Source organism: Bufo gargarizans, chromosome 6, assembly GCF_014858855.1.
Source record: "Bufo gargarizans isolate SCDJY-AF-19 chromosome 6, ASM1485885v1, whole genome shotgun sequence".
Taxonomy (NCBI): Eukaryota; Metazoa; Chordata; class Amphibia; order Anura; family Bufonidae; genus Bufo; species Bufo gargarizans.
This window is the reverse complement of record NC_058085.1, coordinates 1,727,747-1,753,122: the sequence shown is the minus strand read 5'-3', so window position 1 is coordinate 1,753,122 and position 25,376 is coordinate 1,727,747. Positions and strand designations below refer to the sequence as shown.

At 43.5% G+C, this 25,376-nt stretch overlaps 1 protein-coding gene across 1 annotated transcript; it reads left to right on the top strand.

Moving 5' to 3' along the window:
- On the top strand, window positions 1-24,865 carry LOC122942378 (protein 4.2-like). The gene is made up of 17 exons (XM_044299955.1): window positions 1-102; window positions 3,282-3,464; window positions 5,058-5,291; window positions 5,930-6,048; window positions 6,640-6,768; window positions 6,853-7,015; window positions 8,569-8,707; window positions 13,558-13,661; window positions 14,245-14,490; window positions 16,161-16,451; window positions 16,673-16,839; window positions 17,513-17,636; window positions 17,760-17,927; window positions 19,767-20,039; window positions 22,175-22,329; window positions 22,412-22,545; window positions 24,541-24,865. The coding sequence occupies exons 1-17, from the start codon at window positions 9-11 to the stop codon at window positions 24,707-24,709; spliced, it is 2,892 nt and encodes a 963-aa protein (XP_044155890.1). The 5' UTR covers window positions 1-8; the 3' UTR covers window positions 24,710-24,865.
- The last annotated feature ends 511 nt before the right edge of the window (window positions 24,866-25,376 follow it).

Genomic DNA, 25,376 nt, shown 5'->3' with positions numbered 1-25,376 from the left:
CGGTGTGAATGACAGATAAGAACATACTCCAACCTCTAGGAACTAACAGAACGCAGTCATCTGCTGAGCTGCAGGTGGGCTCCATAGGAAACATGAAGCAAGGTAAGAAGACAGGTACTTAGGGAAAATGGGTTGGGGTTGTGATAGCGGCATGCTATAGTATTCAGAGGCACAAGGACTTAGGGGACTTTCACACTAGAGTTATTCTTTTCGGTATTGAAATCCGGTAAAGGGTCTCAATACCGGAAAAAAACACATCTGTTTTGTCCTAATGCATTCTGAGTGGAAAGCAATCCGCTCAGTATGCATCCGGATGTCTTCCGTTCCGTCCCTTGTACGGTATTTGACATTACAAAATACCACAGCATGCTGCAGTATTGTTTCCTGGACAAAATCCCGGAACAATACCGCACTTGCCGGATCCGGCATTAATTTCCATAGAGATTTATTAATGCCAGATCCGGTACCAAGTGTTCCATAAATTGCCGCATCGCCGGATCCTGCTTTCCGGTCTGCGCTTGCGCTTTTGATCTTTGTAAAAATTTTAATACTGAATCCGTTATTCCGGATGATACCAGATGAGATGGATCCAGTATTTCACTGGATCCGTCTAACGGATCCGGAAAAAAGAGCTTTCCGTTTGTACACGGCTTGCCGGATCCAGCAGGCAGTTCCGTTGCCTGCCAGATTCTAACAACGCTAGTGTGAATATTAGGCTCCTTTCACACTAGCGTTCGCTGGTCCGCTTGTGAGCTCCGTTTGAAGGAGCTCACGAGCGGACCCGAACGCAGCCGTCCAGCCCTGATGCAGTCTGAATGGAGGCGGATCCGCTCAGACTGCATCAGTCTGGCGGCGTTCAGCCTCCGCTCCGCTCGCCTCCGCACGGACAGGCGGACAGCACGTGCGGAGGCGTGCGGATCCGTGCGGATCCGTCCAGACTTACAATGTAAGTCAATGGGGACGGATCCGTTTGAAGATGCCACAATATGGCTCAATCTTCAAGCGGATCCATCCCCCATTGACTTTACATTGAAAGTCTGGACGGATCCGTCCGAGGCTATTTTCACACTTAGCTTTTTTTAGCTAATATAATGCAGACGGATCCGTTCTGAACGGAGCCTCCGTCTGCATTATTACGATCGGATCCGTTCAGAACGGATCCGATCGAACTCTAGTGTGAAAGTAGCCTTACCCTTACTTTAAAATCTCTCAATCAGTAGAAACTTTTTTCGAACTACAGACCAGAGAGTGATTTGGCTGCAGTAATGCAATATATAATAATATAGCCAAAATGTCCATATACATTACAGGGGAAATGAACCGAAGCATCATAATAACAGAAAAACACATAGAGGTTCACCAGCTTAGCCTTGTATGTGCCAACTATGCTTTTTTGTTTGGGGTTTCCAAAAATTAAAATAAGCTGTTAGGTCTAATTCTAGTTAAGGGGTTGTCTCACTTCAGTAAGTGGCATTCATCATGAAGAGAAAGAAAACTTACTAATGTACTGTGATTGTCCATATTGCCTCCTTTGCTGGCTGGATTCATTTTCCATCACATTATACACTGCTCGTATACATAGTTATGACCACCCTGGAATCCAGCAGAGGTGGACGTGCTTGCACACTGTAGGAAAAATCTCCGGCATCTGTGGTGGCCGGGATTGTGGAAACATGCATAGGCACGTGTGCGCAGCAGCTCCCATCCAGGCCACTTCGTATCTGCGCTGTAGTGATGGTCAAGACCCCTGGAAACGAGCAGTGTATAATGTGATGGAAAAATGAATCCAGCCAGCAAAGGAGGCAATATGGGCAATCACAATACATTAGTAAGTGCCTTGTATTAACTCTGTCTACATGATAAATGCCATTTGCTTGGGTGAGACAACCCCTTAACTAGAACTAGACCTAACAGCGTATTTTAATTTTTGGAAATCCCTAACAAAAAAAGCATAGTTGGCACAGCAGAACAATTGTTGCATGGAATAAAAAAGCAAAGTGTACATGAGATTTCTCTAACACTTTGCTGATATTGTATTACGCTGCAACTTTTCCACACGAAAATCTGCGTGGAAAAACCGCATGTAATCCACATCGTGTGCAGTTATCCTAAGGAAAATGGGTATAGGAAAAAAATTCTTTGTGACTGTTACTTAAAAACATTTCTGCTTCCTGACCATGACATTTAGCTGGTTTCAATTTTTGTTGAACAGTCTTACAGGGAACCGGTCACCACAAAATGCAAGCTGCAGAAATGTTATAGAGCAGGAAGAGCTGAGCAGATAAATTTTTAGATATAGGGAAAAGATTCAGTATAAGGGCTTATGCACACGACCGTATGTATTTTGCAGTCCGCAAAAAATGGATCTGCAAAAAATACGGATGACGTCCGTGTGAATTCCGTATTTTGCAGAACGGAACAGCTGGCCCCTAATAGAACTATCCTTGTCCGTAATGCAGAAAATAATAGGACATGTTCTATTTTTTTGCGGAACGGAAATACGGACATATGGAATCGGAATGCACGTGGAGTAACTTCCGCTTTTTTTGCGGACCTATTGAAATTAATGGAAAAACTAAACGGACACGGAAAGAAAATACGTTCGTGTGCATGAGCCCTTACTTGTAATTCATCCATTTAAGGCTACATTCATATGACTGTATGTATTTTGCAGTCCGCAAAATGCAGATCCGCAAAAAATACGGAGGAAGTCTGTGTGACATCCATGTTGCATCCGTTTTTTTTGGGGGGGGGGATCCATTGTAACAATGCCTATCCTTGTCTGCAAAGCAGATAGGAATAGGACATGTTCTATATTTTTTGCGGGGCTACAGAACGGACATACGGATGCGGACAACACGCAGTGTGCTGTCCCCATTTTTTTGGGACCCATTGAAATTAATGGGTCCACATCCTGTACGCAAAAAAAAGAAATGGACACGGAAACAAAATACATTTGTGTGAATGTAGCCTAAATCCCTGCTCTTTCTGGGCTTAGGAGTCATATGGGAGGTCCTGCTCCAAAGACAGCTACGTCTGTATGCACACTTATACAAAGAAGGCTGTCAATCACTGATTAGGACCGCCCACTGGACTCCCAAGCCCAGAAAGAGCAAAGATTTAAATGAAAAGATTACAAGTTATACTGAATCCTTTCCCACAAAACTATATATCAATCTGCTCAGCTCCTCCTGCTCTATAACATGCTGTCTGATCTTCAAACGCCATGTTCAATGTGACAGGTTTCCTTTTAGTATATGTTGTATCTTGTATTTTATCAGATCGGCCTGTGAGATGTGACCTTCAAGTGTTTCAAAATAATAGTGATCATCGGACCATTGCCCTAAGTAAGGAGACTTGCCTTTTTCTCAGACGAGGGCAAGAATTCACCATCAGTTTGAAATTTCAAGACCTAACTTTAAGACAGGAGGATCTGAGCAAGTTTACCCTCATTACAACAACAGGTGTGTAATAGCACAACCAATCCAGCATTACACTGACCAACAATATAAACACAACACTTTCAGTTTCGCTTCCATTTTGCATGAGCTGAACTCAAAGATCTGAAACATTTTCTACATACACAAAAGACCCATTAATCCCCAATATTGGTAACAAATCTGTCTAAATCTGTGTTAGTGAGCACTTCTCCTTTGCCAAGATAATCCATCCCACCTCACAGGTGTGGCAGATCAAGGTGCTGATTAGACAGCATGAATATTGCACAGGTGTGCCTTAGACTGCCCACAATAAAAGGCCATTCTGAAATGTGCACAGTTTTGCCTTACAGCGGGGGGGGGGGGGGGAGGGGGGGGCAGAAAACCAGTATCTGGTGTGGCCATCATTTGCCTCACGCAGTGCAACACATCTTCGTCGCATAGAGTTGATCAGGTTGTTGATTGTGGCCTGTGGAATGTTGGTCCACTCCTCTTCAATAGCTGTGCGAAGTTGCAGAATATTGGCAGGAACTGGAACACGCTGTTGTATACGCCGATCCAGAGCATCCCAAACATGCTCAATGGGTAACCGGTGAGTATGCTGGCCCTGCAAGAACTGGGATGTTTTCAGTTTCCAGGAATTGTGTACAGATCTTTGCGATATGGGGCCGTGCATTATCATGCTGCAACATGAGGTGATGGTCGTGGATGAATGGTACAACAATGGGCCTCAGGATCTCATCACGGTATCTCTGTGCATTCAAAATGCCATCAATAAAATGCACCTGTGTTCGTTGTCCATAACATATGCCTGCCCATACCACAACCCCACCAACGTGCCAGATGCCATCGAATGTGAGCATTTGCCCACTCAAGTCAGTTACAACGACAAACTGCAGTCATATCCAGACCCCGATGAGGACGACGAGCATGCAGATGAGCTTCCCTGAGATGGTTTCTGACAGTTTGTGCAGAAATTCTTTGGTTATGCAAACCCATTGTTGCTGCAGCTGTCCGGGTGGCTGGTTTCAGACATGGAGGTGAACATGCTGGATGTGGAGGTCTGGGCTGGTGTGGTTACACATGCTTTGCGGTTATGAGGCCGGTTGGATGTACTGCCAAATTCTCTGAAACGCGTTTGGAGATGGCTTATGGTAGAGAAATAAACATTCATTGCATGGGCAACAGCTCTGGTAGACATTCCTACAGTCAGCATGCCAGTTGCACACTCCCTCAAACGTTGTGACATCTGTGGCATTGTGCTGTGTGATCAAACTGCACATTTAAGAGTGGTCTTTTATTGTGGGAAGTCTAAGGCACACCTGTGCAATATTCATGCTGTCTAATCAGCACCTTGATCTGCCACACCTGTCAGGTGGGATGGATTATCTCGGCAAAGGAGAAGTGCTCACTAACACAGATTTAGACAGATTTGTGAACAATATTTGAGAGTAATGGGCCTTTTGTGTATGAAGAAAATGTTTCAGATCTTTGAGTTCAGTTTATGCAAAATGGGAGCAAAACCGAAAGTGCTACGTATATATTTTTGGTCAGTGTATATGTACGAGTCTATTTGACATTGTTGTTCTTTTTTTTTTCTTTGCATGGTTTTATCGTCAGGTCCAAATCCTTCAAAACTAAATAGGACTAAGAACACTTTTAACATTTCCAGCCTTGGTGACAGAAAAACCTGGAGCGCCAGAGTTGTTGACTGTATCCATGGCACGTGGAAGGTATCGATCACTTCACCAGCTGATGCCATCATCGGATATTACTCACTTTTAATCAAAATCAACAGTGGAATCATTGAAGACCTTGGGGAATTCATGATGCTCTTTAATCCGTGGTGTGAAGGTGAGTCTTTGAGACATAGAGAAGTTGGATGAAGACACTTTGGTCACCAAGAATGGGCCACTGAGTACCTACAAAGGGTGCCTCTCTCTGGAGGTTTCACCACTGCATTTTATGGATGAACAATTGATTGTAATGGGCACCATCATTGAAACCCTAGATTGTGGCACATGCCACAATCAATTACGAATATGGGTTCAGAGTCATCATTGAGTATATTTGCACATGCATTGCTAATCAAAGGAAGGGCGCATGTGCAAGAATAAGATTTTCTCGTGAGACTCGCGGCCATTTTAATCTTAGGGAAAATGCAATTTACCTGCTGTAGAGGAACAGACCCTCTACCACAGGTAAATTATTGTGATAAATTTATCGGTAGCAGTACGAACTGATTCACATCATAGGCATGAAGCAATGCTTTCTTTCTCCTGTGGTGGCACTACAAGGAAACTGAACATTTGTTGTTGTGTACCCCAACATAGTATAGCTGACCTCTGAAGGTATCAGCAAGATGACAACTGTGATGAGCTTGTTTTCGGCAGATCCTTCTGACAAGAGAGATTGTAAAAACGTGGACAATCCCTTTAGTGCATAGTCTTGTTCGATATATAAATGTGTTATAGCTATAGCCTCTTTTTTAGATGATCAGGTGTACCTCTATAATGAAGCAGAAAGGCGCGAGTTTGTTCTCAGTGAGGACAGCATCATCTACCTGGGCACAGAGAGTTCTGCTCAGCCTCATCCTTGGCACTTTGGGCAAGTAAGTTTCCAATTAAGCTTGCACACTAAGTTCACCACTTGACAATTATAGTATTTTTAGCAACCTTATAATAAAACACTCTCCATTTTAAAAATGTAAGTTTTACATTTTGTTTATGAAGAGAGCTATAAACAATATAAAGTCATTCGCCAACAAAAATGTGAAATTATTTTTGAATGAATTGGACCTCAGTCGCCCAACATCAGTCTTTCTTACCAATCCCAACACAACCTCATGGGCATGGCTACCTAAGCTGAATGGTATCATTATGCCCTGCTAGGTGCATAACAAAAGTAGGTTAAACCTCACTAACACTGTAACCACTGATTCGCTTCTAAGGTCTAGTTTGTTCATCCCATGGACCTGTGGAACACCAAAAAGGAAGACTTTGAAAGTGATGCGTGAATATTTTCCTCTCTAATCTCCACCCAAAATACATTTGTTTTAGCTGGAAACTGATTTTAACCCTCAATTACCCAAGTGATTATACTGGTCATGAGTTATAAGAACTAAAGCATCTGGAACTGTGCATTTAAATAAAGATGTTGGTTTTGTTAATGTTGAGGTGGACATGACCATATTATTCCACAGTTTGAAGAAGACATTCCCGATATTTGCCTTAAGTTTCTCAATATGAGCCCACGTTATCAGGAGGAGCCAGAAAAACACTATTTGAAGAGAAATGACCCAATCTACATCACCCAAGAAATTGGTGACATGGTGAGAAAAAAATAACTTAGAGCATTAGTTCTAATTACTCCATCAATCCCAAATTTATTTTATATACCTTTATATTGTGTACAGATTGGCAGGTGGGATGAAAGAGACAGAGTAAATTTCATGTGCGAGAATGGAAGACCATCTTATGCATTGCTGAGTAGTGTCCCTATTTTACGTTTATGGTTCCGAGATGAAACTCAGCCTGCTTATGGACATCACTGGGTTTTTGCAGCTGTACTCTGCACAGGTAAGTGTTTTAAACACTTTCACAAACCATAACTAAAGAATATTTTGAGTAAAGCAAAAGTTTCAGAAATATTTTAAAGAGGTCTGTCAGCTATTTTGGTCCTTAGCATCTTGGTAAACTGCTGACAGCAGTAGGTAGATGCTAGGGAAGGCAGTGCAAACATAGCTTTTGTGGAGCTTTTCTCAGGAGTAGTATGAATATGAAGTTTTATTCAGCCAGGTTCATGCAAGTGCCCACAAAGCAGAGCTTCACTGTGAAATGCATTATGGATTGAGCTGCTTCACAGCCCCTCCCTTTTTGCAGATGTAGCATCCAATTAGGAGACCCCTTCAGCTGTCACTCAGCGTAAAGGGGAGGTGCTATAAAGCAACTTAATCCAGAGAGCACTTAACAGTAAAGCTCTGCCTCTTGATGCCAAACATACCTCAAAGTCCACCAAGTCCATTCCATTAGGTCATAATAGCAAAAAAGAACTCTACTAGGTACTAAAGAAGCTGGTTTTGAAGAGTTTGAATAATCGGAATACAGCATTCATTACATGTGACATTTTGTGTTGAACCTGGAGGAACCACTTGCTAAATTAGTATATATTGAGCATTGTTCTTTTTGACCACTTTATTGCAAACACTGAAAGTTTGTGACTTTGGCTAAGAAACATAATTTGCCATGTTGGTTGAATAATTGTGATTGCAACTGTAATTGTTTAAAAACAAAAATCCAAATCCTTCCTCTGGATCAACTTGCAGGATAACAGGCTGAACTGGATGGACAGATGTCTTTTTCGGCCTTATAAACTATGTTACTATGTTACAAACATAATGTATCCTGTGATGTTCCTGTGGATTCAAGATATGACCAGTGGAGGTCCAGCCCCAAGAACTTCCACTGATTAACATAAAAAGGAGGGGGGCCATGATCCCTTTATTTCAACATCTGACACAGCTTCATATAGGCCGAGTTACAGTCCAAAACATGTACACCAGCTTATGGCAGTGAGTCTGGTAAGGGCCACCAAATGCTAGGAAGTCCTACCACCTCTTTGCTCAGATCATACATTAAAAAGGTTTTCCAGGTTCAACATATTGATCACCTATCCTCAGGATAGATCATCAATATCAGCTTGGTGGGTATCAACACTTGGCACCTCACCGATCAGCTGTTTCAGACTGTTTCAAAAACTATGCAGTGTAGTCCACTGTGTAATCTCTCGCTCTGGTATACTGCAACTAAACTTCCATTCACTTGAATTGGAGTTGAGTGGCAGTAGCCCAGCCAGTAACCCGGCCACTGTACTTTGAACGGCGCTTTCTTCTTCCAGCACTGGAGGCTAATTGGCGGGGGTTCCGGGTGTTTGACCACCACTAATCTGATATTAATGACCTGTCCTGAGGATAGGTCATCAATATGTGTACCCAGCCTAGAAAACCTCTTTAAAGGCCTGTCTGAGGGATTACTTCATATCACAATATCACAAGCAACGTACATTGTGTCTGTTATTTAGCCTATTAACTTTCATTGATAACATTTCAAAGGATTCTCCTGGATTTTTTCAGTGTTACGATGTCTGGGGATTCCAACTCGGGTTGTCACAAACTACAACTCAGCCTACGATACGGACCAGAGTCTGCAGAAGGATATATATTATGATAAGAATGGAGCCCGGATTCACAGATCAAGGAATGACAGTCTCTGGTAATGAGTCCTATCTAAAGGCATTTGCATATATAATGGCATAAAAAGTGGGTGTTAAAGGGGTTTTCCGAGTTATTTTTAGACTGATGATCTATCCTCGGATAGGTCATCGAGTGATGACACGTTCATCGGTCACGTGGCCTAGGAGCAGTTCAGAGAATTCAAGTGAATGGGTCTGAGCGCGATATCAACCACGCTGTGGTGAGTTGAGAGAAGGCAGCAGCGTTCACAGGAGCACCAGTGCCTTCTCAAAACAGCTGATCAGCAGGGGTCCCGGGTGTCGGACCTGGCATGAGATGCACCAAAATGCACATGCCACTTAATAATTCAGGTGCACAATCTGCATTCTAAACCAGCTGGGAGCTGGGGCAGTTTTCCGCCATTACATACGCCATAAAACTGGAGTCAGAATTGGTAAACGGGTTGGGCTGCTTAGGGCTTGCCCCATCCCTCGCATTTTCAACAAAAGTGGCGAGTGTAAGGAGCAAACCTGCGACCCCAAGGAATCTTTTCTTCCCTCGGTCTGATTTGCCTGAAAGAAATCACAAAAATTCTTTACCATCTGGACTTTTAAGGAAATTTGGGGCAAATGAAATCAATGTATTCATCTTTACTACTGGCTCAAGAGAAGATATAGCGCCACAGTCATAAACATTGGAACATTCAAAATTATATTTCCAAAAATGAATCCAAAGTTCCCACATAACAGTGTCATGGATCATGTCCAAATAATAGAGGGATGTATAAATAAAACCACAAACCTAGTAATATCACCCTGCAATACGTAAGTAATAGTGTTGATCGAGCATGCTCGGCCGAACACTAGTTCGGCTCAAGCATCTCGATGCTCGGCACATGACGATACTCGGCAGAGTACCGCATGTGCTAGAGCGCGATGCTAGAGACTCCTCCCCGCACTTTTTTTGGATGCTACACAGCCAATAAATGTGCAGGGAGGTACTGGCACGCACTGTAATGCCGTAGCCATGTTGGGTACTGGCATTACAGTGATTGGCTGGCCGGAACGCGTCATTGGGTGCTATAAAGCACCCGATGACACGTGTTCGCCTCAGTCTTAGTCAGGGAGAGCTGAGCATAGTAAGGGAAAGATAGTGTAGGGACTGTTATTGGAAGATTTTTATTACAAAAACTTTTCCGAGACCCAAAAGTCCTTGTAAGGCCTATTGTGTGTGACAGCAGCAATATATGTTTGTAGCTTAACCTGCGCTAAATTGCTCAGTCTTAGGGAGAGCTGTGCATAGGAAGGGACAGACAGTGTAAGGAGTGTTATTGGAAGATTTTTATTAGAAAAACTATTCAGAGACCCAAAAGTCCTTTTAGGGACTATTGTGTGTGACAGCAGCAATATATATTTTTATATAGCGTCTAATAGGCCGATGTGGTCAATTTAATTTTCCGCGCCACATCTCCTGTGTAAAGTGTGCGCATCCCTAATATATCAGTGACATCCAGTGTCTTTTTCCTGAGATGGTGTCCGCTGAGGACAGTTAAATTATCCGCGCCTCATCTCCTGTGTAAAATGTGCACATCCCTAAAATATCAGTGACATCCAGTGTACTTTTTCCGTAGACGATGTCCGTTGCGGACAGTTAAATTATCTGCGCCACATCTCCTGTGTAAAGTGTGCGCATTCCTAAAATATCAGTGACATCCACAGTACTTTTTCTGTAGACGGTGCCCGCTGCAGACAGTTAAATTATCCGTGCCACATCTCCTTAGCTGCGCCATATCTCCAGTGTAAAGTGTGCACATCTAAAAAATATCAGTGACGTCAAGTGTACTTTTTTAATAGACGGTGTCCGCTGCAGACAATTAAATTATTTGTGCCACATCTCTTGTGTAAAATGTGCGCATCCAAAAAATATCAGTGGCATCCAATGTACTTTTTCAATAGACGGTGTCCGCTTCTGACAGTGACATTACCAGTGCCACATCTTCAGTGTAACATATGCACCTAAAATTTTTATCTGTGACATACAGTGTACTTTTTACGTAGACGCTTTGGACAGTGACATTACCGGTGGTACCTCTCCTGTATAACGTTTCCTCATCCCAAATACCTGTGACATTCCCTGTAATTTTTTATTAGCCCCTGGTGACAGCATTGACATTATCTGCCGGATATCTCCTGTGTGACGTTTCCACATCCCAAATACCTTTTAAAAAATATTTTGCGCATACACTTACACATGACATACTTTCAAGCATATATCACATTTAAAATAAAGAAGGCGAGCAGAAAGGGACGGGGAAGTGGCTGTGACGCTGATGGTGCACGCAGAGGCCGTGGCCCTGGGCGCGTTGAACTTGTGCCTGCTGCCAGAGTACAAGAAAAACGGTCGTCCATGATACCTAGCTTTATGTCCCAGTTTGCAGGGTGGCGCAAGACACCACTCTTGAAGTCAGACCAGTGCGACCAGGTGGTCAGTTGGATTGCAGAAGATAATGCTTCTAGTCGGTTAAAGGGGTTGTCCGGGTTCAGAGCTGAACACGGACATACCCTTATTTTCACCCCGGCAGCCCTCCTGAGCCTCGCATCGGAGCATCTCATGCTCTGATGCGCTCCCGTGCCCTGCGCTAGATCACGCAGGGCACAGGCTCTTGTGTTTTCAATAACACACTGCCGGGCGGTAACTTCCGCCCAGCGGTGTGTGCCTGTCAGCCCCATAGAGAGCCACGGTACGTCACCGGAACTCAGAAAAATGCCTTTGCGCTGTGCAATTTAGCGCAGGGCAAAGGAGAGCATCGGAGCATGAACTGCTCCGATGCTCATGTCAGGGGGGCTGCCTGGGTGAAAATGGAGGTATGTCCAGGTTCAGCTCTGAACCTGGACAACCCCTTTAAGCACCACCCTGTCTTCCACCAAGTCCAGTCTTGATACTCCTTCCTCCCACCATGGAGAGTCTGGCCAAACAAGTGATCCCACACTCAGATATTCCAAAGACATCTTTTCCTTGCCATTCCTTGATTTGGCCCTCTCGCCAAGCAAGCTTGAAGAGGGACAGATCTTGTGCCCTGATTCCCAAACTCTTGAGCATCCACAGTCACAAAAAGAATGGCAATTACAGTTTAATGAGGTGGATGATGATAAGACATAGTTGCCAATAACTCAACAGCAATTACTGTCTCAAGAGGTTGAGGAAGAGGATGAAACACAGTTGTCAACCAGTGAGGTTGTGGTTAGGACAACAAGTAAGGAGGATGAGCAGAGTGAGTAAGTGGAGGAGGAGGTGGTGGTGGAGGAGGCGCAAATACCCAGCCACCCACCCACAGGCCATAGCACTAAATGTGCAACTTTCCAAATTACTGGCCCTAGAAATGTTGCCATCTAGACTTGTAGACACTGAGGCCTTCCGCAGCCTGATGTCAGCGGCCATCCAGCGTTACTAAGTCCCCAGCTGCCACTATTTTTCAAGGTGTGCCGTGCCCGCCTTACACCAACATGTGTCACGCAACATCACACATGCCCTGACCAACGCATTACTGGGAAGGTCCACTTAACCATGGACACATGGACAAGTGCATTCAGCCAGGGATGCTACATTTCCCTGACGGCACACTGCGTGAATGTTGTGGAGGCTGGGAGAGAGTCATACCCTGGGCTGGCACAGGTGCTACCGACGGCAAGGATTGCGGGCCCTAAGTCGATCAGGGTTTTTACTAGCACCTACGTTAGTGGCTCCAACCCCCACTTCTCCTTCTCCGCCTCCTCCTCCACTTCCACCTCCGAATTATCCACATGCAGCACCAGTCAGCCATCAGTCGGTAGCTGGAACCAGTGTAGCAATGCAGTGTGAAAGCGGCAACAAGCCGTGCTGAAGCCGGTATGCTTAGGGGACAAACAGCACACCGCCACAAAGCTGTGGCAGTGGATAAGAGACCAGACTGAGCTGTGGCCCTCGCCACTCAACCTACAACCAGGCATGGTTGTGTCTGATAATGGCCGTAACTTGGTGTCAGCTTTGGAGCTCGGCAAGCTGACACACATCCCATGCCTAGCCCACATCTTAAACTTAGTGGTTCAGTGGTTTCCCAAAACCTACCCCAATTTGCCTGAGCTACTGGTGAAGGTGTGCCGCATGCGTGCACATTTCCGCAAGTCATTGACAGCTTCAGCCAGTTTGTCAGCGCTGCAGCAGTGCTTAAAATAGCCAGCTCACCGGCTGTTGTGCAACGTGAGCACCCGCTGGAACTCGACGTTCCACATGTTGGCCAGGGTTTGTGAGCAGCCGAGGGCAGTAGTGGAATACCAGCTGCAACATAGTCGTCGCCTTTCCAGTCAGCTTCCAGTATTCACAAGCGAGGAGTGGGCATGGATGTCTGACCTCTGTGAGGTTTTAAGAAACTTTGAGAAATCAACACAGATGGTGAGCGGCGATATTGCTATTATCAGTGTAACCATCCCACTTCTGTGTCTACTCAAGCACTCGCTGCTCACAATTAATGCCGACGCTTTGCATGTGGAAGAGGTGGAAATGGGGGAAGACATTACACAGGGTGAAAGCCAGACCACCCTCAGTTCGTCTTCTCAGCGCGAATTATACGATAAAGAGGAGGAGGAGCAGGAGACAGTTACCTCCGCTACAGAGGGTAGTACTCATGGAAGTTTAATTCCATCTGTTCTGCGTGGGTGGGTAGAAGAGGGGGAAGAGGATGAGGAGATTGAGAGTGATCCTCCTGATGACGACAGCAAAGTCTTGGCTGTTGGTACTTTTGCAAACATGGCTGAATGACCAAACAAAAAAAATCCTATAGCTGGAAGATGATAAAGATGGTAAATGGTCACAAATTTTGTCTGTGTTGGGTTATTATCTAATATTATCTTATAGGCATTTCCATGTATGGAATGAGTGCTGGATGCAAAGAAGAGATCTCTGGAAAGAATACAGCGGATGGCAGGTTCTTGATGCAACTGCACAGCTGAAATACAGCGGTAAAAACATACACATATTCAATTTAATTAATGGGGTTTTCCAGAAGTTGAAATACCTTTGTTGGAAGAACCCAATCTCTCAAAGGAACCAATGCAGCTTTGGAGGGTTTTCTACTTGGTGCAAAAGAACAGTCACAGACGGATGATAAGTGGATCTCCTTTACTGTAGATGAACTAGCATTAAAAAAAACACACTTTCGGGGATACTCAGGTCTTCTTCATCAGGTTACACTTGAGCAAGTGGGAATTAGTGGGACCTGAGTATCCCGGTTATTTTATTTTTTGCTGATTCATCTACAATAAAGAAAATCCATGGGGCAACCGCTTTAAATTCCATTTCTAACTTGAACAGGACAATGTTTTCTCAAGGAAAGCAATATGTGATAGGTCTCTTCTGCCAGAACAACTATGTCACGTCCAAAGACAATGGGGCTGTTCTACTGAATCCAGGATGCTTTTTAAGAAATGTGATACAATAATATATGTTCAGCTCAAACACTATTGCATATGTAATAATACACTACACTGCAATCAAGAACTTGTGGTAAAGGTATCTTTACAATCGGCTATGTTTCACTTACAGGTGAGCTGTATTGCAGCGGTCCTGCCCCAGTAAGAGCCATCAAGGAAGGTCAAGTGGAGCTAAATTATGACACAAAGCTCATCTTTTCTAAGGTGTATACAGACACAGTGGTCTTGGTAAGGGATTCTCAAGGACGTTTTAGAAAGGCATATAGCAAGATCAGACATGTTGGAGATGGAATCAGCACAAAGAGTGTCGGAAGTGATGCTCAAGATGATATTACCCTAAACTACAAGTATCCGAAAGGTGCGAGGTATTTTTCATAAATTAATAAAATGAATGTATGTATTATTATTATTATTATTATTTCATCTGAAAATATCATCTGCAATGACTGAGACTGCCGAATTGATGTACAGGGTTCCCGGCTACATGAATAGCTGTTGTGCAAAATGAAAATGATAGGGAACTTCAAAAATCTAGATCAGGTCCCAATTGCCAATGAACCATATCAGAAGCAAGAACTGGTGGAGGTCTGTGAGCTTGATTGGCAGGAAGGCGCCTATACCAATACCCATACTCATTTAGGTGCAGAAGATTTCCACCTCTTACAAAAACAATTAGAGGTAGTTCATTTGACTTCAGATAAAAATGTCTCTATACAATAATAACTTTGTAAAATACAGCGCATTATTATAAGTTTTCACTGTTTTCAAGTCAGGTGGTTGCTACTGGAAACAGTCAACATAAGTACTTCCAGACATCTTATAATACAGTAGGACTCTTTTTCCTATATCCCTTTACTATACAGTAACCCATGTAAAGATGTCACTTCCAAGAATGCAAATCACCAGAAAGAAACTGAGCCAGTAAAGAATGCTAGATTTCAGCTGTGAAGCCTGCAGAACCGTCAATGCAGCTCTGGACTATATAACATGCTGTAATTCAGAATCAATAAACAATAGCGCTCCCTGTACACATTACATTATTGTTGGCTGGAGCTGCTCCTGACGCTCCCCTGATACATGATGTTGAGGGAGAGAAGGATTGGAAATGTTGAATTTTAACTCCCGTTCTTTTGTTATCCCAGTAGATAAGCCCCTGCCAGAAATATCTGGTAGAAGCTTTCTCTCCTCTCCCCACTAAGAACAGATGCCAAGTGAGTATGTATATGGGGGAGTCGGGAGAGATAGCGGTTGGCCAATCATTGGCCAAACAGTCAGCGGACAGTTGCTGAAAGTGTATGGGTACCTTTAAAGGAATCTGTCAGTTCCTGTATGCTGCCATGACTGGGGGTAGCCTAGTGCAGTGACATACCTGATGACTACTTTTAAAGTACTGGCCTCCTGAAGACGGCAGCGTCCACCAGCACTGGAAGAGAAAGGAGTCTGATGCCGTACACTGCCACCATTCGACCCTGCCTCCAGATGATGATTGATAGTCTTTTTAGCATGATTTATTTAGTAACAGGCTTTAGTATAGATCAGAATGTATCTAAAATGAACAATACAAAGAACCTTAAAGGGGATCTCCACCTTTTGAACAAATTTCAGGTCCCCCTCCTCCCCGCTGGACATGTGGAGTGAAGCCTATATACCTTCTCCCAAAGCTCAGTTTTGACTCCTTTCATTTGCAGTGCTCCAGTTCCCACTTGTCAACTTGTGGAAGGAGCAGATAAATATACTTTAAAGTCATACTTTTTATTACTATTGGTAGTTTAGCTTAAAGGGGTTGTATAAGACTAACAAAAATGTGTCTTTCTTCCAAAAACAGCACAATTTTTATCCATGGACCGTGTCTAGTATAACTGTTCAGCCTCATCCAATTGAATGAAGCAAACAAAGAGGTGGCTGCTCTTCTCATCACTGAAGTCTATTAGAGTTGCCATAAATGCATTACATCTTTTTCTAAGAAGTTTCTGCCTGTTTAGCATTTTGATAATTGCTGAAACTAATATTTAACCTCATTCATAACAGGTTCTAAAGAAGAACATGAAGCCGTAGAAAGAGCCAAGCAGCTAATGCTTAAATACCATGAGGACACCGATAATAACTTGATGTTCCTCAGCCCGGTCATTTTGTCCATTACATCCAAGAATGAACAGCTGTATGGAGAAGACATTAGTCTTAGTGTGATAGTGAGCAATGTGAGCGGAGAGGAGAAGGATCTCGAGCTTGTACTTGGTGCTCAGTCTGTACATGACTATGGCATCACATGGACACAGTTCTGGAGTGAGAAGTTTCATTTCCATCTTTCCTCAGGGGAAGGTAATTTGGATATGTAGATAATTCTACTTAATCATAAACGGTGCAGAAACATTCGTTTGTAATATTATGAACATTTCTGAATTTGATAGTAAATTTGGACAAAGGCTGGCAAGTCACAATCCTTGGAATTTGTTCTTGTGGTTCCTTGCAATGCTAAAGCCTTTTTTTTTATGGGCAGTCCCAGGCAAGGTAAAATGCTTACTACCTGCATGATCTTACAGAAATTAGTGTCTCTGGAAGGATGAATTACTCTACGTACAAGAAAGAACTTCTGGAGAACAACCTGATGAGGATTACTGCTCTGATGAAAGAACCAAAACATGACCACGGCTGCTATGCTCTGGCAGATCAAGATGTGACTATTTGTAAACCATCCCTGGTCATTCAGGTAGGTCCATATTCCTAGCTAGCAAAAGGGAAGAAAAATTTACTTTTATTTGTTTCACTTAAAATACCCAATGTGAACAAAGACAAACAAATATATAAGTATATATACTCGGGTTTCATTTCAAATATGAGGATGCTGGGGTCGTCTACTCGTTCCCTAATCTCCTATTTAGCATATCCGCTGTAAAGTCTGCCCTAATACTGGCATCAGTGGAGCACTCACCATTAGAACCGTGACCCCAGCCTGTCCTCGAACCTATACCCTACCCTAGCATGCACCCTAATGCTATTGAAATACCATCTAAGCTCCTCCTCCGACACGTTTCGCCTGATTCGGCTCATCAGGGGGTGTGGTGGAGCAGGTCAGGGCAGTGTGGCTAGCCAGACCACAGCCTCTATGACAGGTTAGCCTAGGGTTTAGTCATAGATATTCTCTGCAGTGGCTGAAAGATAATGTCCCGATTCATTGACAACCCACCACTATTTACTTACAGTTCCCCAAGGCAGGATATTTGATATTGGGTTAATTAAACCATGCAACAGCTTTGACCTATATCGTTCTCTTGGGTGTATATAATACAACATCACATACCCAACCTAAAAAAGCTTTTCCATTTTCCTACTCATCTACTAAAGCAATGTTTCTTAGATCTCTTCTTTACTATAACAGATAGCCCAAGGTAGCTGTACAGTTTCAACCGATAACAGCCATGGTTGCTTTATCCAACCCCCTAAAGGAGACTCTGAATGAATGTTTGATAAGAACATCAGGCAAAGGACTGCTGCACTGGAGAGAAGATCTATAGGTACTTAAATGTTGACTTGGGTCTACAGACTTTCCAAAACCAACTCAGCAATGCATTGTGTTACATCTGGTATATGATAACTAGTATTACCGATAACACTATGTAAAACTACTACTTTATAGATGTAAAGATGTGTTACCTGGAGACAAATTACTCTACCCACTTACCTTCATTCCAACACAAGTTGGTGACCAGAGGCTCTATGTACAGCTTCACAGTGACAAGCTTGGAGTGATCAATGGATTCCAAGGCCTACAAGTGTTATCCTGTGATGTTCAAGAGTGTAAGTAACTACTCACTTTGCTACCTAGAGATATATTAAAGATGGGTTGGTCACTTTCTGGTTATTGTTGACCAGCGTGTTTGTGAGATGATTATATGTCACTTACTAATATAGCCTTTATTGAAATTCTGCACCATTTTCTATATTTGCCCCCTTGTTTACAGAGTCTTTTGTGCTGTCCACACAGAGGTCCTGTCCCTAAGATGGCCGCTGGTGGACGGTCATGTGAGCAGGCAAATCACCCCCATGTGATGTCTCCTCCATTCAGACACACTGCACCTGCTCTAAACTCTCAATAGAACAAGTACAGATGGCAACATACTAAATCATCAATAATGATGAAGCAAATGTGTGACAATATATAACAACACCAAATAGACAAAGGGACACACATATAAGAAAATCACAAATTTGTATTAAGTAATTAACATTACAGAAGACATAAAAATAATAATAATAGCAGCAGTAATGCAGACAAGCGCTATGACAAGCAACTCATTTGCCGGATAGAGGGTGTGCCGGATTCTAGTACAGGGGGAACATAAATGCCGGCAAGATTAGAACAATCCCCACTTAATTATAAAGAATCCCTATTAAATACATAAGACTACACTAATATGAGAAATTATGAGGGCCAGCTAGAAAGCACCTCCAACAAAAAAGCCCATAGGCAGTATAACAACAAACATTAGTAGTAATAGCAAGCATGTAAAAACAGCAACATATTACGTAAGATAAATGGGATCACCCGAGGATCAGGCCCTGAACTGAGAAAGAGCGCACCACGATGTACGTTTCGCTTCGCTTCTTTAAGGGGCATATATAGTTGTACTCACTAACCATCTAATAGACCCTAGTTAATGGACATAGAAAGCAGTTCAGCTGTGCACAAAACAATCATTGTATACCAAGCAGGACCTGGTAAAAGCTAGACCAATCAGCGATGGCCGCGTCATCTCGCGAGACAACGTGAAGATGACATCAGCCATCGCATGACCCGCCAAAACCAAGTACAGATGGCAGGTGCAGATTTGCCTGGTCACAAATTGAAAGTACCTAGGCGATCATTAGTGCAGGACATTCTTCTATAATCCAGGACAATTAGCCATTACTGCTGTGGGAAGCCATTTTTCATCCACTTATTACCCAATGAATACAGAAGACAATTTGGTTGTTGTATTGCTGCCATTGTAACGATACTGCCGGTAATATTACCTACCCCAAGTATGCATGTGTGCTAAACAGGGAGAAAGCCGCTGCCACACCAAAAGCATTGGATTTCCTCATGCCTGGCCCTTCCCTCTCCCAACATGTGCCGTGGGGGAGAGTCAGGAGGTCCCACCAAAATTGGGAAGTTTAGACAACATTCATCTAATGTGTAGGGCATGCTGTAGATATAAATGTATGTTCATCAATAAAAAATTAACAAATCCCAAATGTTATTAGGGGACTATTATTTATGCAAGCTGGAAGACAATTGAAGATTTTGAGATCCTACAGTAACTTCATACTGTTTTTCCTGCTGCCCCCTGTGGTAATCTAAGCTTCTGAATGCTGGGGAGGAACCTTATAATTTAGTTCAAAAGCACATTTCAGGTCCATCACAACTGGAGGTGGTTTCCAGTTCATAACATATATTTAAAAAAAAAAGCTAAAAGGATAGTAGCTGCCGGTCTTCCAAATATGGAGAAGTGGATAGCAGTAGGGTAAAGTGCCCATTGGAAATGAAGCTGAAGTGAGATTCCTTGCCATACAGTTCAGGTGTACAGTATATGTCCATGATATCATGTAGAAGTCACTGGGAATTGAGTCATTGTAAAGACATGTTCCTTTTGACAGGGTCTACTCACCACTGGGAGGAATTCCATAAAATGACAGAAGACAGCTCCAGGGATCAATCTTATGATGATGCTCTTCTTTCTCTCGGCATCCGAACATTGGAAACAGTCTTATTTGGGCAAGACGTACCTATTACTATGAAAGTGTCCAACCACAGCCAGAGAAAGAACAATGTGAGCGTGTTCCTCTATGCTCAGTATCTGGATGACAATGGAATTGGATGCCCAAACTTCTGGAACGAACGGTCTGAATTGTCTTTACAGGCAAACCAAGGTAACTTCTCAACAGGCGGGTGCCTAAAACCTCCACAGCATTCTCAAAGAGACACTACTCTGAGGCCACAGAACATTAAAGGGTCACTGAGTTTTCCGAAAACTTTTTATATGTCATAGAGAAATATCAAACGTTTGGATCGGTGGGAGGGAGCCTCATTGCTCGAAAGAGGAGAGAGGAGGGGTTGCATTTCACACTCGTGAGATGGGCTTATAGACTTTCTATTGAGTCAGTCTCACTTGCTCTCCTGCAGGCCAGGAGAGAGCATGATATTTCACAGCTTCTCTCTCCTCATTCTACTGATCGTGTGGGTCTCAGCACTTGAACCCCCAGTGATTGTCTCTATGACAAAAGTTTTCTGAAAACTCAGTGACCCTTTAGGCCCCTTTCACACGGGCGAGTATTCTGCGCGGATGCGATTCGCGAGTTGAACGCATTGCACCCACAAGAAAGTGCGGATGTGGTGCGATTTTCACGCACGGTTGCTAGGAGACGATTGGGATGGAGACCCGATCATTATTATTTTCCCTTATAACATGGTTATAAGGGAAAATAATAGCATTCTGAATACAGAATGCATAGTTAAATAGCGCTGGAGGGGTTAAAAAAAAAATTTGAACTCACCTTAATCCACTTGATCACGCAGCTGGCATCTCTTCTGTCTTCTTTCTTTGCTGTGTGCAGGAAAAGGACCTGTGGTGACATCACTCTGGACATCACATGATCTTTTACCATGGTGATGGATCATGTGATGACCGGAGTGATGTCACCACAGGTCCTTTTCCTGCACACAGCAAAGAAAGAAGACAGAAGAGATGCCAGCTGCGCGATCAAGTGGATTATGGTGAGTTAAATATTTTTTATTTTATTTTTTTAACCCCTCCAGCGCTATTTTACTATGCATTCTGTATTAAGAATGCTATTATTTTCCCTTATAACCATGTTATAAGGGAAAATAATACAATCTACAGAACATCGATCCCAAGCCAGAACTTCCGTGAAGAAGTTCGGGTACCAAACATGCCGATTTTTCTCACGCGATTGCAAAACGCATTACAATGTTTTGCATTCGCGCTGAAAAATCACGCATGTTCCCGCAACGCACCCGCACATTTTCCCGCAAACGCCCGTGTGAAAGAGGCCTTAAAGGGATTCTTCCAAGATAAAAACTTCCACAAGACAGTGTCCATAGTCCCGAATTCCTCAAATGAATGGAGCAGCAGTTGAGCACATGCACCTGCATGTTGCTGCTACTCCATTCATTTTCTACGCGGCAGCCAGAGGTGCGCCATTTATTCAGGGAACTCTGGACCTCATTCTCATGATCGGCGGGGGTCCCAACTGACAGACCCCAAATAGTCTCATATCTTGACACAGCTCTGTTGTAGAGAATCTGTCATCAGGCCCTTATAGAGCTTAGATTTTGATAGTGTTGTGCTTTAGCAGGTACTATTGCGCCCCTGTGTCGCTACGAAAGTCATATGCACGTACAGCACCACTTGGTTGTGGCTGCAACCAACTGGTGCTTTCCAGGCAATCAGACATCATATTGGTGCTATATTATATAGTGAAAGATTCCCATAGTTGGTAACTGTCCCAAATTTGCCGGGACTGCCCCTGATTTTTAGAAACCGTCCCGGCAAATTTGTGTTGTTTTGGGTCGAATATAGGTGTATCTAATACAAACTCCAACCATAAGTGGGTGTTCCCAGGGGGTGTGGCTTAGATGCCCCGATTTTACCAACTGAAAGGTTGGTAAGTAAGGATTCCTTTGAAATAAGGTTTTCTGGTCTAAAAAGTCACGTTTCAAATTCCATTTTAAAGGAATACCGAGTTGATATTTGGGATTCACCCTTGTCTGTGGGCCAATGTAGAGGGTGTCTTCAGACAGCATTTTTGGCTGTGGAGGTCCTGGCATGTCTGAGTATTACAGTGTCCAGATCCTATGGTTCTCTAATGGGCCAGTCTGACCCGATTTACTTGCTATATATGCAAGTGAATGTTCATCAATCATAATAAAGGACCTCTTATACATACCTAATGATCCCTTTACCCATTTCTCACAATAAATTAAATCCCCACTGTACGTTACGTGCATTAACTCATCATTGGTGACTGCAATTTTCTGCCCTTAGACAACACAGTGAAAGCTCAGATTCATCGCCTGGAGTATGCAGTGTCTCCATCAGAAACCAACGTGATCCGACTCATAGCCCTTGTTAAAGATGTGATTGGCACACATTGTGTAAGCAAGAAGCTGATAATACTTAAACCAAAGGTGGAGATCAAGGTAAGCAGTGGCTGCTATAAATACGTTTATGACACTCCAGAATGGGAACATATTAGATATTAAACTCTCCACCTATCGACAGATGCCAAAGGAGGCGTTACAGTACCGTCTCATCACAGTACCAGTCAGCATCACAAACCCACTGGAGGAGAAACTAGAGGGCTGCGTTATAACAGTATCTGGACAAGGACTCATACACAAGGAAAGATCATATAGGTAAGTGGATCTGGTCTAAGACTGACCAAAGATCGCTGTGTATAAGTGCCACCTTGCAAGTAGCTGGGTTCACTGAGCGATTCGCAGGTTAACACAACCACATCCCCAGAATCGAAAAAAAAAATCCAACGCTGGTGGAAATCATGCAATATATTTTTGCCTCAGCCTTATGCCTCCTCCACACGTCAGTGATTTGGAACCAAAACCAGTTGTGGCTCTAAACACAGAACAGGTGCAGATCTTTCCCTTAGACCTTATGTCTGTGGAGGCTCCAATCCTGGTTTTGGCTCACAAAGACTGATGGAAATCGCTGACCAAAACACTGACGTGTGAATGAGGCTTTATTCTGAGATGCTCACTGGACAACTCAGTGTCTTTGGTTTTCCACCCATTAGATATTGGTGATCTATCTTTCCGATAAGTCATAAATATCAGATTGGTGGAATTTTGACACCCAGCACCCCCACCAGTTACCTGTTTTTGGCAGCCACCCAAAACTAAAAAACAACAGTGCCAGAAGCAGTGGACCGTTCTGATAGTAAAGACCTATCTGGAGGAAAGGCCATCAATACCTAAAGGATGGAAAACTCCTTGAAAGGGAACCCGTCACCTCCTATAACCATCCCAAGCCGCCAGCAGTCCCTGCATGTAGCCAGAAGCGTGTTTCTGATGATGCCTTTCTTCCTGAAGGCAGATGCAGCAAAAGTACTGAAAACGTTCCTTTATCCCCTGCCTGGCGCACTTCTCCGCACATGCTTGAAGTCAAGGTTGCAGCGGCCTCCTTACTTCAAGTCACGGTAACCGCGTCCCCTTCGCTGTGACTGACAGCTGACAGTTCGGCTGGCTTTGCCGGACTCTCTGCATAAACGCTGTCAGTCACAGCGAAGGGGCAGGGAAGGGGGCACAGTTACCGTGACTTGAAGTCAAGGAGGCCGCTGCCACCTTGACTTCAAGCATGTGTGGAGAAGTGCGCCAGGCAGGGGATAAAGGAACGTTTTCAGTACCTTTGCTGCATCTGCCTTCCGGAAGAAAGGCATCATCAGAAACACACTGCTGGATACACGCAGGTACTGCTGGTGGCTTGGGATGGTTTTGGGAGGTGACAGGTTCCCTTTAAGCTGTAAATTGTGTATTATATACATCTATCTAGTTATAATAAAAAGATTTCCACCCAAAGCTGACGGTGTCTTGTTTTGCCCAATTCAAATTTCACTATTTTGCACATTGGAATTTAACACTCATTAAGATGCATACACATATATATTAATGCCAAGAATGGCCTAGACCTAAACCGTGTATTAAAACTTCACTTTTAATTCGACATAATGATAAAACGGCTGTGAGCCCTGGCTCCATAGAAGTGAATGGGGCTTTAGTGAAAAACACATTGCATCCGCAAGCAAGTACGGATGCAATGCGTTTTTCACTGATGGTTGCTAAGAGATGTTTGTAAACCTTCAGTTTTTTTATCACGCACGTCAAAAACGCATCAAAACGCATTGCACCCGCGCGGAAAAAACTGAACGCAATCGCAGACAAAACTGACTGAACTTGATTGCAAAATGGCGCGAGTTTCACTGAACGCATCCAGAGCCAATCCGTCATGCTCGTGTGAAAGGGGCCTTAGTGCGAGTTCCCGTTCTGTCCTCCGCTCCTGACAGGATCGCACAGAGTTAGAATTGTGCAGTAGGCCGTCTGAATGAGGCCTAAGGCTAAGTTCACAAGGCAAAATCAGAGGCAGAAAAAAAACTTCTACCGTTTTACACTGTGTGCCCAAGTTTTTACCATTAAGGTCAATGGGGAAACTGTTGTTGTTTTGATTGTGGGTTTAGCAGCTGAAAATGCTGCTGAATCAGTGGCAGATTTCAGCCGTGTGAACATACCCCTAAGGCTAGTTTGTGTTTAACTTATGTTCTTCATATACACACACCAGTAAGCATTGTCTGACGATATTCACAAGCTATTTCCTAACTTTGCATCATCGTTCCGATTTAGATGTGATACTATTGACCCAAATACAACTGGTCACTGCACCATCACCTTTTCTCCAAGCCAAAGTGGAGTCCGAAAACTGCACGTGAGATTTGACTGCAGACAGTTTCGTGATGTGACGAGCTGCCATGATGTAGATGTTCTCCAAACTGATATTCTACCTGTCAAGTGAGGACGAGGAAAAAGCGACCATACAGAACAACCGTCTGCAATATCGTCCTGGACCTAACCTATATAGCTCTGGATCTGAATACTTTTGTAATGTCATGTAATTAAATATTTAGTAAAGCCACTGAGCTATTCAATAAAATGTATCTGTATAGCGACACCTGCTGCTTGTTCTTTTTCTTATTTCTTTGTCCTGCTCACTGAGAAGGTCGCACATGCTCAGTTTCATCCTTCAATGCCTCCTGAGCTGTGATAGGGAGAGAGCTGCAGCAGAAAGGACACAGCCCCTGAGCCGTTGCAGAGAGGACACTGCCCTTGAGCTGCCATCTTGATATAAATCTAGCAGAGCAATGAATGGGGAGATCTCTGGATCCATGTGAGGTACAGAGATGGTCCTACTTTTGTTAGAAAGAGATTGTCATGGACTGAATGATTTTCATTTTTTACATCAATAATAGGATAACTCCTTTATTATGATAGGCCATAACATTATATTTTGAGGTGTCCAAGTAGTGGGAACGGGACAGGGGTCACAACAAAATTTCTCCTGCACAGTGGTGCTCCAGATCTTCATGTGAACAGGTCGTAGTTCCCTGTAAAGCAGGGTGGCCGGGAGTGCTGTCGTCCTGAGGAGCAGTGCTTTACTAGAGAAGAGTCAGTCATTCTGACGA

Excerpts from the sequence above, each read along its gene's own strand:
- LOC122942378 (XM_044299955.1), top strand. The coding sequence starts at position 9 with ATGACAGATAAGAACATACTCCAACCTCTAGGAACTAACAGAACGCAG. Across the intron at positions 103-3,281 it reads CATAGGAAACATGAAGCAAG|ATCGGCCTGTGAGATGTGAC; the intron begins GTAAGAAGACAG and ends GTATTTTATCAG. Across the intron at positions 20,040-22,174 it reads GTCTTTACAGGCAAACCAAG|ACAACACAGTGAAAGCTCAG; the intron begins GTAACTTCTCAA and ends TTCTGCCCTTAG.